At 40.9% G+C, this 16,634-nt stretch overlaps 2 protein-coding genes across 4 annotated transcripts in view; one reads left to right on the top strand and one right to left on the bottom strand.

The window, feature by feature from the left end:
• tgfbr3 (transforming growth factor, beta receptor III) overlaps positions 1-16,634 on the top strand; it is a 259,659-nt gene that overhangs the window by 114,847 nt on the left and 128,178 nt on the right. The window lies entirely within an intron of this gene.
• barhl2 (BarH-like homeobox 2) lies at positions 11,058-16,523 on the bottom strand. The gene is made up of 3 exons (XM_077534227.1): positions 15,376-16,523; positions 13,954-14,179; positions 11,058-11,749 (listed from the first exon to the last, which is right to left on the bottom strand). The coding sequence occupies exons 1-3, from the start codon at positions 16,238-16,240 to the stop codon at positions 11,392-11,394; spliced, it is 1,449 nt and encodes a 482-aa protein (XP_077390353.1). The 5' UTR covers positions 16,241-16,523; the 3' UTR covers positions 11,058-11,391.

Genomic DNA, 16,634 nt, shown 5'->3' with positions numbered 1-16,634 from the left:
CTCCTTCTTCATTCCGCCATCTGCTTGCCTTTGACTTGCATTGTAAGAGAAGCGCACTTTCATTATCTAATGCTTCTTTTTTTTTTTGGTTTGCGACTGTAACGTCGTACACGGAGCTAATGGTCACTTGGTTGGAGTAGGCCGCTCTCAAAAAGGAGGCTTTGAAAAAAAAAAGGTAGAATGGCAGCTAAGTCGACGGGGAAGAAAAGGTCCAATTAGCGATGATTTGCCAAAGAGGCTTTGGATCGCCTTTTCGTCGGGCGTATTATTAGTTGCGCTTTTGTCGACCTCGGCTGAGTGCGCTTGTTCACTTTCATCTTGGCTACCGTCGGCTCTCGTCTGGCCTCGGCGGTGTCGTGACTTTTTTTTTGGTGTCGGTTAAAACAAACTAAACGCAGTGGCAAATTCAACAACATGACATATTTGATGTTTTCATTGCTTGAAGAATACAAAGATTAACGTTGCTGGATGAAAGGATACACGTATTTCTTTTAGTATTGGTAATATTGTCAGTGCTTTATGAAAACAAAGTAAGTTTTCTGGTTTTGCTATGGGGTATATGCCACGGAAGAGGCGTGACTTAAAGTCGTCATTCCAATGACATTTGACAAAAGAATCCTGAAGTACGACGTCCGTCAATAAGTTGATTTTAATATTGACACAGGACATCTTACTTCTAGATGACCTGGTCATGGTAACTTTAAAACTCATCTTGTCATTTTATTTTTCTTGCTAGGTGAGCTTAGTATATAGTATATAAAGTGATGAGGACAAAACATTAACGATCCAAGGTGGTCTACACTTGGGTTTATTAACTTTCCACCGTCAATCCACCTCCCATATGTCCCATATTTGCGCATGTTTTACATGCTAACTTCAGATTTGAAATGGGCTGTGTCACTGTGTGCCACAGTGACAGATTAGCAGACAAGATTTGACAAAATCATATTTTCGTCTGGTTTTCGTTCATGAACGAAAATGTCCACATCGATTTTAGTTCAGTTGTTAGGTGAAGTGCATTTTCGTCTCGTCTTCATTAGCCGACAAACTTGCAAACTGATTTATTCCCAGTTATTGTTTATTAATGAGAGTTTTAGTCTAGTCTAATTTTAGTCGGGTGAAAAATGTATGTTGACGAGATTATTTTTTGTAGTTTTTGCCGACGAAATGAACACTACTTCACATTTGCTGTTCGGCACGAAAGAGCATGCGAAGACCAAAATTTGAGGTTTGTACCAGGCCATATCCGTTTCCATATTTGGTGTCGTGTTTGTTTCCTGGTTACCATATTTAGTGGCGTATTTGTATCCACATTTGGCCTTGAGTTTGCCGCGGAAAGAAGAGCAGACGGGCGATGAAAGACACGGCTGACGTGAGCGAGCATATTGGACGGGACATTTATGGACTGCGGGCCACGACTGGATGAAATGTTTGCTCCACTTTGTCCGGGCGACACTTGGGCGCTGTGGGTGCCGCACTAAAGTCTCCATTGTCTGAGTCAACTTGACCTGACCTAGCTGGTTAAGCTGCGGCATTGTGCGCAGCAAATCGCTTCAACCGGGGGGACGCTTTGTGCGGCTGCGGGCACAATAACGCATAAGCATCGCTAATGCGGAGAAAGACCAGTTTTGTCTGCGTATTTTATTTGCGGCTAGCTGAGGAAACACAATAGCCCGTGTAACGTTGGCTCCTTATCCACTTGGCAACACCGTGTTGTTGGTGCGTTTCTCACCACTTTGTACGGTCTGACGTGACAAGATAAAAAATTTAATTGTGGCTACAATATGCCTCAAATTCTCATTAGAAGCCACCAAATACAAAATGGTGGCTACAAAATGGGAATAACGTGCACACAAAACGATTGTGACGGTGAAATACTCATTTGTGGCCACGGAACGGACATAACGGCCCCTCAAAATGCCTTTAATAATAATTTAATTAACATAATTTGTGTCCTCCAAATGCCTTTTTTTTTTTTTTGTCAGAAATTGCTCATTTGTGACCACAAAACGCTCATTTGTGGCATAGAACTTATTATTGTCAGGAATTGTTTACTTTTACATACTACTGCATTTAAAAAAAACAAAAAAAACAAAAAAAACCTGAATCAAAATGAAAACCTAACTATTATGAAAAATCCAAACAAATTAATATGCGTGCACGTCTTCCAGCAGCACTTAGCGCCTCGGCAGGCCCGGGCTAGCTCGCGCGGCGCCAGTCTTCACGCCCGCCCCGCCGAGTCCAAAAATGTAATTAAGCTCAACGCCGCCAAAACAAAAACAACATGACCGAAGCGAGGTTAACATCTTTTTTTTGTCTGCTCTGACGCTGGTTTGTGTTGGGACGCCATCTTGTTCCAAAGGTGATGTTGAATTTAATTCGCGCCGACAACGTATTTCCTCGAGAATTACTTTTCACTGTGAATAATGCTTACATTTAATGCGGCATCTTGTCCACCATTATTGGGTCAAATTACCGTATTTTCCGCACTATAAGGCTCACCTAAAAGCCTTCAATTTTTTCAAAAGCTGACCATGCGCCTTATAATCCAGTGCGCCTTATATATGGATTTGTATTGAGCCGCAACAGGTCAATACGCTATCGGTGACCCTGCACGATCGGCAGAAGATCCCGCCATCTTGGATCGCTAGCTAATACTAACACTTTACCTCAGAGAAAATAATAAAACAGCTATTTATTCATTTTGGGAGTGAATGGAGTTGTCAGAAAGCTGGTTTGTAATCTATTCATAAAGTTTGACGGACCTATCTGACTGTTTTGTTGACATTCCCTTTAGCGCAGCACCATCTAATGGATGCATAACGTAACCCCAGCCTCTATTGTAGCGCATTTATATATGGAAAAAGTTTTAAAATATATCATTCGTTGAAGGTGCGCCTTATAGTGCGGAAAATACGGTATTCAGTTTCTTTAGTAATTTTGTCAAAATTAGCTTTAGCATGGTTTTGCTTTTTGTTCTCATTTACAATCTTTCAGGCTTTTCCCGTACTTGTTTGCGGTTTTCCCATAGCAAGCACAGCCGCAAATATGTTTTTTTTTTTTTTTCTTCCCTATATTCTTGTGGATGTCATCAGCCTGCCGCCTAATTACAGGCGGCGTCCTGCCCGCCAGCCAGCACCTTATCCCTGCCATGAACCGCGCTAACACTAATTGTTCCATTACATCAACAATACGCCGTCGTCAGAAGAACAAAAGAAGGCGAAGAATGGAAAAATAAAAAAAAGAAGAGAGGTAGAGACGAACTTGACACGCTAATTTTCATTAACCCCGATCTCCGGGCGCTTTCATCATCCGCCGCCCTCCTCCTCTTCCTCCTCATAGTCATCTTCCTCCTCGCTGGCGAAGAACTCAAATTATGCACAAGCGCCGCAGCTACGGCTGATTATCCAAAGAGTTCCTCATTAGGCCGTTTCCAATCCCACCTTAGATCAACACTTACTCCGACCTGGGGGGGATTCTCCCGTTCCCAGCAGCGGTTAAACAAACAATCAGTGGCAAGGATCAGGTGTTCCACTCGGAGAGGAGCCGGAAGAAGCTCGGGGTAAACAACTGCTCGTCTCCAGCGCCCTCGCGCCCATGCTAACCGGCTGCCATTTCTCTCTCTGCTCGGGTCAGGAAGTTACGGGAAGGTCTGAAGACGGGTGGAGATTAAAAATGGACACAACAACTATGATAAACTCAAAATCAATGGCAAGCTGTTGTGGCAACAAGTTAGCTTGGTTTACAAATTTGGTTCTTTTCCCAATAGGACCATCGCTTGCACTTTGGAATTTCTTGGGAGATGATGTTATTATATTAGATATATCTTTATGACTGCTTTTAAACATAGCTTGAGCAACTACCTACACAGGGGAACAATTTGAAAAGTACAAATATGCTACAACTGACACGCTGATTCCAAATCAATATATATACATATATCTGTTTCCAGAATGAATCTACCTTTCTCTGAAATGTTCCAAATTGGAAGACATTTAATGGCGGACAATCTCCACTCGTGATTGAGCATATTTGAAGCGGGACGTCGTTTTGATTTTTATCGCCTGCAGATCCCGTCTGTGTTCTTGGTGGACGTGGGCCAAAAGACGGCTTGGCGGCGGAACGTTAGCAATTAGCAGCTAGCCGCGGAAGGGAAACCGCCACCCGAGACAACGCAGTCGCCATGCGCAGGAAATCACACGAGCGAGCAGCGAAAAAGACAAATGAAGTTGGCATTCCAGAGTGGATGGAAATGATCCCGTATGCTAATTTTGAGTCCTTTGTGCCAAGATACTGTTTGCCAGTAAGATCCTCCTTATTCATTGACATGAAAACACGCACAATTCTGATGACAGTAATGGCCTCTATGGGATTGTACGTGAGTGGATCCATATATGATATGATGCTTTGAGTTAGCCTATATGACCACGAGGGAGTTTCAAATGTAAGCGAAGGTTACCGCACATTGAGGATTTTTGTGATGTTTCGCCAACTTTACCTTCTATTTCACAACAAAACTCTTTTGCCAACTTTGTCAAAGTTGACCATTGTTTGGTTGCAAAATGTTAGCACGTTCCGCAACGGTCGTCTTCGTTTATGGTATGTGGCCATTTTTGTTAAACCGATGGTGATTCTACAAAGTCGCAGCTTTCTAATGCGACAAAAAAAAAAAAAAAAAAAAAAAAAAAAGCTTTTAGCCAAACCTACTTGAAAATATTACCAAATTTGTCATTTTTCTGCGGCAAAATGTTGGAGTTCTTCTGTCATGGTTCTCTGTTTCTGGAATTTGGTGGTTTTGATTAACTGAAGGCAGGCGACTGAAATCCACTGAGCAATAGTAGCTTTTAACACAATGACTCCCAAAAACGTATAAATACGTTTTATTTTAAATGGTTTAAATGTCCCAAAGACGTATTTATACGTTTTTTTTCTAATGCTAGAGAATACACAAGTCTTTGATGCAGCCTCTGAACTGTAGAGAACAGTTAAGCAATTGTAGTAATTACAAAAACGGCTATCAGGGGGCAGCAGAGTATAAGAGATCAACCAGGGCTATGTTGAAAACGAGCTGATTTCACCACGGTTCAAAACAAATTCGTGAATAGTGATGAAACTTAGCTATATTCTAATGCTAAATATTGAAAACAGAAACAGAAATATACTTTTTATAATAAAAGAAGATATTATAATCTTTCTTTTGGTAGGTTCCATGTTTTTATAGCAATAGAACACAATATTCTGTGGGCCTTGCAACATCAGTCAAAATCAAGTAAAACAGCCTGGGATTGCTTCAGTGAAAATGGCTGCAAGGGAATGAGTTAATATGACTGCCTTTAAATTAGTGATTGAGTACCGAAACTTGGTATCATTATGTTGCTGGTATCGAGTAATGGCGAAGGATGCTGATTGATACTAGCCATCGATACTTCAGACAGGAAAAAAAATAAATCTGATCTCGAGTAAGTCCTCCTTGCCAGTAGTTGGTGCTACACTGCGGTGAATCTATATTTGCATCAGCCATTTTGATCATTGAAATGAAAATCATAATTAGCTTATATTATTGGTATCTGTGAGTACTCAAAAGTGAATACTCGTACTGCTATTGGTCGGGGAAAAAAAGTGGCATCGAAGATTTGCACATTTTTAATGTGACATACTACAAAGTTCTTACTTGAACTCGTCTGATGTTTGCCATTTTTTCAGTTGCAAGTCGTTAGCATGTTAGCGGTTTGGGTTGCCGTAAAGCGACGGGGGCGGGCGACTCTTCGTCGGCGCGCTGACCAATGGCAGCCTTTTTGATGTGCTCTGGCTCGTCAGCCTTCATCCTTCCTCCTCCCCCTCGCGGCCGTCGGGGTGTCATCGCGTCGGCGTTCCGCCAAACGGCAGCGGAACGCGCGGCGGGGCTGTCACTTCAAAATGGGACGGCGTCAGATCTGTTACTTTAACCTTGAAGCAATTAGCCACGGCTGAGCCGTAATGAATCCTGACATCACTCCGCTGTGATGAAACCTCTAATTGCTCTGCGGGAGGAAGAAAAAAAAAATAAAAAATGAAGCTTTTGACATCACTGCTGACAGACGTTTTTTTTTTTTCTCTCTCTCCATCCTCCTCCATCCCTCGTTGGCGGTTGGCCCGGTTGCAACTTGAAAGCAAGCGTAGCCTCGGTGCCATCAGCTGTCCCGTCACATGACAAAGACGACGGCGGCGGCGGCGGAGGCAAACTGGCTGCCTTCGCCCAAATGATGAGGCCCGTTTAAGGCGCCATGATGGACGCCATCGCTCAGACGAGCGGCTCGCGATCCAAAACGATCCTCGCCGGGCCCCAAAAGTCGACGCCGTCGGACACTTTTTTTTTTTTTTTTTTTTTTTCCCACCGCGCCGACCGTTTTAGAATATTTGTGTGCAGAAGCGTCAGGAAAATATGATGAATTAAAAATACGAAGTTGATGCGCGTGACCTCCGAGGTGATCGTTTGATCGTCGCGTCTGCTTTTGATTAGTCAGGCCTGCTGTGGCTTTGATGAGCGTCATGGCTGACTGAGATGGAGAATCATTTATTCAAGCTTTTTTTTTTTTTTTTTATCCAAATGGGTGAAAAACATACCTCGATTTTTTTTTTTGATGTGATAAATTGCAACAAAATAAAATATACATGTTGAAAAAGCAACATTTATGAAAGTATTTTTCAAGTGATGATTAGACATGAATGGCATTAAAATTAATAGATTAAAAAGTTACAATAATATTTTAATATTGCGCCTTGTAAGTCACACATTTGAAATTATTAAAAAAAAAAGTAACTTAAACATTTTTAAATATGCATGATTTTAAAATGAGGCAATTAAAATTAAACTATAATTGAATTAACAAAAACTAAATTAGTAAGAACATTTTAAAAAAATGAAATAAAACAAAAAGAAAATTAATACAAATAAAGTAATATAAGACTGACTTCAAAACTAAATTGGGGCATTCCACTGATTTAACTCATAATAATAAATTTATAGCTTCTAAAATAATACATGATTCACTCAAACTCTTAATTAGGCCATTTAAATCCTAAATATTTCTGATCATACACAAGTAAATACAATTAAAAATACATTTTAACTCTATCGTCAAAAAAATAACTTAGGTATTGTGTATTTACATATATAAAAAATAAAAAATAAAATCAACTATATACAATGCTAATTGCAATGGGGAAAAGAAATAAAGATGTTTTTCTTAAACATTTTAAAAATGTAGTTAGAATGTGTGACATACTTATCAGCAAGCTTTAAGTTACCAAAAAAAGACATACCGGTAGTCTTTTTTTTTTTTTAAGTTATTGGATTTAAGATTAAAAAAAAAAATCTCAAGGATGACGTTTGCCAGCATCGTTTCTTCCGTTTGAACGTTTTTTTTTTTGAGTCCACTTCGGTCAGTTGTGTTGTCTGAAGGCAACAGTGTAGAAGATGTTGCAGAGATATTTTGGGTGGATGCTTGCAGGGGCGGATGAAGAGGAAGAGGAGGAGGAGGAGGAGGGGGGGCTGGCGAGCAAGCGGTGGGGGGGGGGGGGGCGCTAGAGGGGGCGGGGTTAAGACGCTGTTTAGTGAGTGATGTCGGCAGATGTGATAATGAGAGGCCAAGCAGAGCAAGTGTTAGCTCATTATTGTCATGAAAAAGATATGGCGGCGTTACATCAGCGAGCGCAGAGAAAAGTGGCAATTAAAGGAGCCTCGCGAGGTTCCCGCTGCAGGCGAGCGCAGACGAGGAGCGACGAGAGGCGAGCGCAGGAGACGAGCGAGCGAGCGAGAGAGCCTCCCTCCGAAGAAAGCCCATCTGTTGTCAATAAGCCAGAACAGAAAGAAAGAAAGGAAAGAGGCCTTCATCCGCTTTATTCACGTCTGCTGCCCTACGAGCTGGCGTTACGCGCAATCCTTCGCTGGCCGGTCGTCATCTTGCCACCCAATTACGCCAAGTCAACGACACACCTTTCAAATTATTTACACAAATCTATTTTTTTTCTAGAAAAGCTAAATATCTTGACTTGACTTGAAAATAGATCTTCCTTGAAAACTAAACACATTTTTCTTAAAGTATTTCTAAAAATAAATATGACTTTGTCTAGGAAGTTGCATTTCCATTTTTAAAAAGGTCAAAACTACAACTTTTTTTTTTCTAGAAAAATCTATCATCGAAGGGCATGTCTCCGCTGGGGAAAACATTGTTATATAGAACAGCAACATAATCTAGAAAGAGTATGAAAAAATGTCTAGAAAAAGTGCATTTCTTCTTTGAAAACAAACATTTTCTTGAAGAAAAATATTTCTAGAAAATATTCATTTAAATGTGTTAGAAATTAAATTTCTTCTCAATTACATTTCTTCTTACATTTGTAATTTGTATTAACATGTTTTCGGCAAATATATCTTTAAAAAAATGTATTAACAGCATTTCTCGCTTTTGATGACCATTGAAAAATATGATCTGAAAAAAATGTCTATGGTGCATTTCTTAGTTGAAAGTGAAACACATTTTCTTGAAGAAAACTTTCCAGAAAATCTTGCCGTCGAATTACACAGTCAACGACACCTTTCAAATTATTTACAAGGGTGTTTTTTTTGTTTTTTTCCTAGAAAAGCCAAAACTTTTTTCAAAAATGACTGTAAAAAAAAATAAAAAAACACTAGAAAAGTGCATATCTTACTTGAAAACAAAACACATTTTTCTTTGTGTTCTAAAAAACAAACAAAAAAAACTGTCTAGAAGTTGCATTTCGTAGTTTTTAAAAAGGTCCAAATACATTTTTTTTTTCCCAAAAAAACTTAACTATGTATCATGGCAGGACATGTCTCCACTGGGCAAAATATTGTTTCATAGAAAAGCAGCATAATCTAGAGAGTATGACTCGTGAGAAAGGTCTAGAAAAAAGTAAATTTCTTTCTTGAAAACAAACATTTTCTTGAAGAAAACTATTTCTAGGAAATACTTAATTTAAATCTGTGTTACAAATTAGATTTTTTTTCTCACATTTGTTCTTGAGAAATCCACAACATATTTTCTGGATATACCTTTCAAAAAAATGTATTGAAAACGGCATTTCTCACTTTAGATGGCCATTGAAAAATATAACCTGAAAAAATGTCTGTCATGCATTTCGTTGTTGAAAACAAACAATTTTCTTGAAGAAACCGTTCTAGAAAAATATGTTGGAAAATTGTGTTTTTCTTTCGTGGGACAAAAACAATGTTATCTAGAGAAACGTCATAATGTCTTGAAAAATATGTTTTCAAAAAGGTCTAGCAAATCTTAGCATTTCTTTGAAAACAATGACAATTTAAATGAAAATATCGTTCTTTCTAGAAAGACGACTTCTTAGTAAATGTCTCGGGAACAAACTACCATCCTACATTCTCCTATTAAAAACATTTTTAGAAAATTATACTTATTTAAAAAAAAAAAAAAAAAAAAAGGGGGGGGGGGGGGGTCCCAACTCAAATTTCCCCAATCCGATTGATGACGTGAAATCTGTTTGCAATATGGAGTGCAGTGCAGTGAGTGTTTCCCGTGTGAAAAGCTCAACCTGCCAGTCAGCTTCACGCTGTCACTTTAACTCTCACTCAAGTGTGACCCACTTTAAACAAGTGACTGCCACTTTTTTTTTTCTTTTTTTTTTGCCGCTTTGTTTGCGCCACCATTTCACCAAACAAACACGCCCCATAAATGGAACTCTTCATAAAAAATCATTTAGATATAATATTTTGAAGGCGTGGATGAATTCTGTTTGTCTTGCAGGCTGTTAATGAAGCGCGCACACGCAACAAACCCGGACGCCCCCACACCCCCCTCCTGCATTTACATCCACCCGCGGAGTATGATAAATAAATCATAATGGCGCATAAGTCATGCATAGCGTGCGCAAAATGATGCACTGCCTCACAATTCTGCCGCAACGCAAAATGGCGACTTTTGCGCGTTAATTCGCGAAGATTTGAAAACCTTGTTAACAATTGCGTCATTAAAAAAAAACCAAAAAAAATCAAATATGATGTATATAAATGCAAGTGACGTCACTGGGTGACAAACCTCCAAAATGCTCCCGTAGTCACATTTGCTCAGCAAATTATACTAGAATGTATATATTCTTAACAAGGTTGGAAATTTACAATAAGTCCGTTTTTTACTTAAAAAAAAAAAAAAAAAAAAAAGTATCTCTATAAGGGTGGTAAAACTGTGGTTTGTGGGCCAAATGTGGTCATAAATCAATTCCATCATACAGTTTTGAAAAATGCCTCAACGATCAGTTTTTCCGAAATGGAAACTGGATCATTTTTGTACTCACATAATAGCATTGCATGCATGTACATTTATTTTAGTGCACTAAAATAAATGTTTTTTTGTTGAATAAGAAAATTACATCATTGTAAATAAAATGTTTTTTTTTACAAATATATCTGGTCCATCCTAAACATTTCAAATGAACTGACGTGCTAAAATGATGAAATTTACAGTAAATTGACATTATGGAGAGGGGGAAAAAAAATTATCCAGGAGTAAAATTGTCATATATCAGAGTTCCAAAACGACAAAAAATATCAAACTACCAAATAGAGAGATTAAAACTAAAATGGAAAAAAATATTTTGGAAAAATTATTTTAGTGACAGCTGTAAATACAAATTACGTCATTGCATCTCTGGGGAAAAAAAAAAAAAAAAAGTGTAGTGCCATTTAGAAATATATCTGGTCCACATTCCCTATATTGAAACTTAAATGTTCTGTTTTTATAGCAAATCATGCTCAGTAGTAATAATCATGATCATTAGTTGACATGGAATGCCGTTTCGCACGGCCCTCAAAATGGCCCCTGATGGGTTAAAAAAAAAAAAAAAAAGTGCTCCCCTCCCTCCCTCTCTCTGGATGCAGCCCTGCTGGCTTTTGGAGAATTTGTCGGGGTTTCTTTTTCCCCCCCTTTTGTGGAAGTGGAAACAAGTGAAAATGCGCTCTTGTTGTGTGAGCAGCTGCCATGCAGGACGCATTCCCAATCCCTGCGCGTTCCCGAGCCCAAGCGCGTGCACGCCACTGCGCGTGTCACACGAAAGCTGACATTTTGCAATTCGAACAAAATGTTCGGCAAAAAAGAAAAAAAAGTTAAACGTTTGCATGACGTCTTTATTCATTCCGTTCGTCTCCATCTAATAATAAACTTTTAAATGTTTATTTACTAATGTTAAGTGTTGTTGTTTTTTTGTTGTTTTTGTACAAAAAGACAAAGAAAAAACGGACAATCAGACGCGAGCAGTCCACCTGTTCCACAGTCATAAATCTCCTCCACGTGTCCGTGCAACTTCTTTTAAATGTCTTGAGTGTTTTTTGTTTGTTTGTTTGTTTGTTTTTTCTCCCGGTCCCTACCGCGCATGCGGCGGACTGGACAGAGGGTTCAGTGCCGGCTGGCCCCCGGGTCCGAGGCCGTGGATGAGCACGCGGGGCACCAGCGGCCTCTGGATGCCCGCGGCCGCCGCCGCCGCCGCCGCCGCCGCGGCCGCCGCCGGGTGCGGGTGCGGCGGGTGCGGCGCGGAGGGAGTCCGGTACATGCTGCTGTACATGGCGGCCGCCGCCGCCGCCGCAGCCGTGCTGCCGTCCACCGAGCCCAGCAGGCTCGGGTGGTAGAAGTAGGGCGACGGGAACATCCGCTGCAGGGCCGAGTAGTTTCCGGCCTCGGCCAGCAGCTCCAAGCCCACCGCCGTCTGACGCTTCCATTTGGTCCTGCAGCGATGTGAGAACCGACAGCAAAAATTAATACAAATGCAATCATAATTTTGGAACATGCTTCTAAATCATCTGCGGCCAATTTGCGAAATGAGAAGCCATATATGGGCATACATTTGGACAACTGCAATTCGATCATATTCGGGGGAAAAAAAAATTGTTGCTTTTGGGTTTAATCTGCATGATAAATTGGGGGTAGAAATACTGTTTTGTTTTTTTTAAGAGGGGGGGGGGGGTTCGAACTCAGGCGTAGCCATGCAACTTCCGCCATGTTGGCCATATATGGGCATAAATCCAGTCAAGCGTGCAATTATTTTTTTCTTTATATATTTTTAATGGTCATGATGAATTTTCGATTATAAAGGAAGATGCTTAATGCAAGTTTCTTGTGCAAAAAAAAAAAAATCCTTAATCATTGGTGACCAACTTTCAGCGGACAGGTGTGCTCGGAAATGTCAGAACTTGTGGATAATTGTGTATATAATATTTTTTTGATAGAAAAAAAAATGCAAGATTTGAACATTTTGGAGGGAAATCACAATTTTTTTTTTTCAGTGTGCATGATGAATTTGGCAAAATACTGATGGCATTTTCTCAAAAAAATAAAAATAAAATAATAATTATAATGATGATGATGATAACAATAATAATGATAATAATAATAATGATGATAATAAAAGAAATACTCCACAATCAGTGGAGGTCAAAATCCAGAATATGGACCATATATGGGCATACTTCCGGTCCACAGTGAAAGCTGATAATTGTGGGGGAAAGCAGCATAAAACAAATTGCATGAGTTGGGGGGAAAATACTTTTCAAATACTTGTCATTCTCGGTGTTTAAAATAAACAAAACAAAAAAACAACTTCAAAATGATTGGTGTCCAACCTGTGGCGTGTGGGCCATTTATACATTCTGTCTTGCAATTTGATGGATTTGAGGAAGAAAGTTTTTTTCCTAATGTGCATGATAAATCTCAAACAACAGATAAGCTTGTGATGTAATCTTAATGACCCCTCCCCTCTCAGCCCCACCCCCTAAAAACACAAACATAATGGCCAACTTCCGGTTTTTGCGCCATATATGGCCATGTGTCCATTTGACCGCATGAGGCAAACGTGTAAATTGTCATTAACAAAAAGGCAAAAAAAATAAAAATAAAAAGCTTATAAATCAGTTGTGGCCAATTTCCGATTCTGTGTTTATTCATAGAAGTTCAATTAAATTGTGCATGAGGCTCAAAACAAGCCTGAATTTTAGGCATCAATCAAGACCTTTCGATCAAAGCTGCACAATTGCATGTAATCAATCAAGATACAAGCCCAAAATATGACTCAGCATATATCCATGAAATCAAAATCATCATCATCATTTGAAGATGAAACCATTCAACCCTCAAGAAATGTTGATTCCCCATGCAGGCAATTATGACAATAATAACTCCAAAATCGAATGCTAATCACGGTTGGTATATTTCAATTATTTTGTGTACGATAAAAACCACATTTTCACCTTTATCACCACAGTTTAAAATGCACCTGCCAGAAATTAAAACAGGCAAAAAACAAAAAACAAAAAAAAAAAAAAAAAATATATATATATATATATATATATATATATATATATATATATATATATATATATATATATATTGGCCTCAAAGTGCAATGAAAGCCTCTTAAGTGTTCTTTTCTCTTCCTGTTGGCAGTTATTTGCATGCATATGAAAAAAACATATGCTTGGAATATATTTCCATCTCATTCTGACACTAATAATAATTGACATTGCAATGAATCGTATCATGTTTGCAACTCATGCACTCTATAAAAGTCCACATTTAAAAAAAAAATAAAAAATCAAGCAAATATAATAAACACCTTAAAACCAAATCAGAATCGATCTGAATCCAGTGTCAATATAACACGAAGAAAAACCCTTATTATACATGAAAAAAATTACTTTCTATTAATAATTACACATGAATCGTCACCCACCCTTTTTATGGTAAAACTGAAGAACATTTAATAATTAAAATTGAAGGTTGAATGCAAAAAAAAAATTCGGCCCGTAATAACGCCTTAATAACGCCGTAATAACAATCTAAACGCAATTCGCTCAAACAAGCACAAGCCGGCATCAGCATCAAATGTTCCCGTTGACAGCATGTGTTTTTTTGTTTTGTTTTTTTTTTTGCGTACCGTCTGTTCTGGTACCAGGTCTTGACCTGCGTGTCGGTGAGGTTGAGGGCGGCCGCCAGGTCCATTCGGTCCTGCACGCTCAGGTACTTCTGGCGCTCGAAGCTGCGCTCCAGCTGGTTGAGTTGGTGGTCGGTGAAGGCCGTGCGCGCCTTGCGGGGCTTCTTGGTGCGCGCCGGCGGGCTGTCGCGGCTGCTGGAGATCTCGCGCTCGCCTTCCTCTTTGCTGCCTGCATGCGAGCACGCACGAGCACCAAAAATGAAAACCACAACGCAGGCAGGCGCGGGAACGTTCTCATGCTTCCGGCCGGAAAACTTGCACAGCTTTCGGGTTTAAGCCAAAAAAAAAAGGATTTGTAGTTGCAGGAATATGTCAAGATTTTTATTGCATGAAAAAGGCATATTTTTTTTCCCCTCCTCCTAAAACATAAGACTTATGTTCTTGATAAGCTTCTTCTTTATTTCATATTTATTGAAAATGTATACGAAGGTGAATTTTTTTGTTTGTTTGGAAATAGCGTTTTGCTTTGTTTCTAGAAATATATATATTTTTGTATGTTTTTTTTTTAATCTTTTACTTGAATACATTTTTCCTAAAATGTACGCTTCTTTTTTTTAATATGCTCTTGTTCTTGAAAATATGCTTTTTTATGAAATTGTACTTTTTCATGGAAATATGCATTTTTTTCTTGCAAATATTTTTTTTGCTTGAAAATATAACCATTATTTTTTTAACGTTCATTATTTTTTTATGTAAATACGCATTTTGTTTATGATACGGCACATTTTTTTAATACATTTTCTCTTAAAACAATTCATATTCCTCGAAAAATACGTATATTTTTCTCCCTAAAATAAAATAATAATCGGACCCATATTTTAGGTGTCCTAAATTTAAGAACCGAAGAATGCTTTTGAATTCAAACTAAAACGTTAAAAAAAAAAATCAATTTGTCAAATTTGAGGTGTACGTTTGTGCGTTATTGCATCTGACGTTAAATTATCTGCAACAATTCAATCATTTGAATAACAATATAGTTCACATTTGAGTGCGGTGTTGATTCATCTTTTTAAAACATCACACTTGAGACTTTTTTTTTAATTAGCCGGAAAGTATCCTTATTTTTTTTTTCTTCCAAAACGTCTTTGAAAATAAACTCGTCATTTCCTGTCTTCAACTTTCAAATCAAATCACCTGCGTCAACTTTTAAATGAACTTGAGCTGAGGCGCGTGTTGTTGTAAAAATCAATATGTCAATCTATTTGTAGCCCCTCTGCGTTACCCCCCCACCCCACCCCCCCCCCCCTCCTGCCTGCAGGAGTAACAATCATCTCTCTAATTGAGCCACCAGGGAAGCTCCGCGCACAGCTTCTTCCTTCTCCCATGCACCCCCCCACCCCCCTTTCCATCCTTTCCCCTCCGTACCGTTGCACTTGACGTCGCCGTGCAGCAGCATCTCGTCCCGCCGCTCTTGCATCTTGCCCCCGCGGCCGTCCTCGTGCATGAGCTCCAGCTTGGGCCGGAAGCCGTCCGGGGCCGCCGCGGCGGCGCTCTCGGCGGCGGCCTTGCCGGGCGACACGGGCACGCTGGTGCTGTTGTAGGGCGCGCAGGCGGCCAGCGGCTTGCCGTCGCCCAGGATGTCCTTGATGAGGAAGGACGAGGTGGCGCTCCGCGGCCCGCTGCAGCCCGCCCCGGCCCCGGCCCCGGCCCCGGCCGCGGGGAGCAGGAGGTGGTGGTGCTGGTGCGGGGGCGGAGGAGGCGGCCCGTGGTGCTGGTGGAGGTGGTGGTGGAGGTGCGGCGGGTGATGATGATGATGATGGTGGAGGAGGAGGCTGGCGTCGGGCTCCGCCGGCTGCTCGCCGGTGACCGACAGCGGCGACGAGGGCGCGGTGCCCCCCGCCACCGTGTCGGCGTCCGAGCAGGACGGCGGCGGCGACGGCGTGGCCCGCCCGCCCGCCAGGATGGTGTCGATGCCGAAGCTGGAGCCGCTCGATGCCTCCATCTTTAGCGGGAGCGGGTCGTCATCACAAGCCCGGGCGCGCCTCGAACTCCTCGCGGCCGCAAAACAAAACAAAACCAAACAAAACACACACAAAAAAGTTCGCCGAAGAAGAAGTCGAAAAAAGGGAAATAAGTCCACAATCCAGCCGGTGGAACTTCCGCAGCATCCACGTGAGGCCCCTCCCACCCCACCACACCCGGATTTAGGTTTCTTTTTTCCCTTCCTAAACGAATTGTTTGGCGTTGGTCGCAAGTTGTTGCGTGCAAGTTGCGCGTGCAACTTGCGCATGCAGGCGCGCTCCGTCCGGCTGCCGCATATCACAACTCGGCGCTCGCTCGCTCGCTTCCAAACCTTTTTTTTTTTTTTTTTTTTTGCCGCTAATCGCCGCGCTGGCGCGCCACAATCGCTTCCCGGCGTGACGTCACGGCCCACGGCCAAGAGAGGGTGGAGGCGATTAATATTTGCTCCTTTCTAATAAACACGCCGACGCGGCTTGTCTCTTCATAGCAGTGGAAAAAACAGAAAGAAAGAAAAACCTCCTCTTCTTCTTCTTCTTCTTCTTCTTCCTCCTCCTGCTTCTTCTTCTTTTCATCCACCTGCTCCTCCATTCTCATTGGCTGGCGCCCGGGATCGGGCCGGCCAATCAGCGCGCGGCTTCTTGAAGCCGGTTTTCAATGCTGAG

The sequence above is a fragment of the Festucalex cinctus genome, chromosome 10 (assembly GCF_051991245.1).
Source record: "Festucalex cinctus isolate MCC-2025b chromosome 10, RoL_Fcin_1.0, whole genome shotgun sequence".
In the NCBI taxonomy this organism is placed as follows: domain Eukaryota; kingdom Metazoa; phylum Chordata; class Actinopteri; order Syngnathiformes; family Syngnathidae; genus Festucalex; species Festucalex cinctus.
The sequence above is the reverse complement of the archived record's forward strand: the minus strand, read 5'-3'. Positions and strand labels throughout refer to the sequence as shown.

Excerpts from the sequence above, each read along its gene's own strand:
- barhl2 (XM_077534227.1), bottom strand. The coding sequence starts at position 16,240 with ATGCGCAAGTTGCACGCGCAACTTGCACGCAACAACTTGCGACCAACG. Across the intron at positions 14,180-15,375 it reads CGGCGACGTCAAGTGCAACG|GCAGCAAAGAGGAAGGCGAG; the intron begins GTACGGAGGGGA and ends GCTCGCATGCAG. Across the intron at positions 11,750-13,953 it reads ACCTGGTACCAGAACAGACG|GACCAAATGGAAGCGTCAGA; the intron begins GTACGCAAAAAA and ends ACATCGCTGCAG.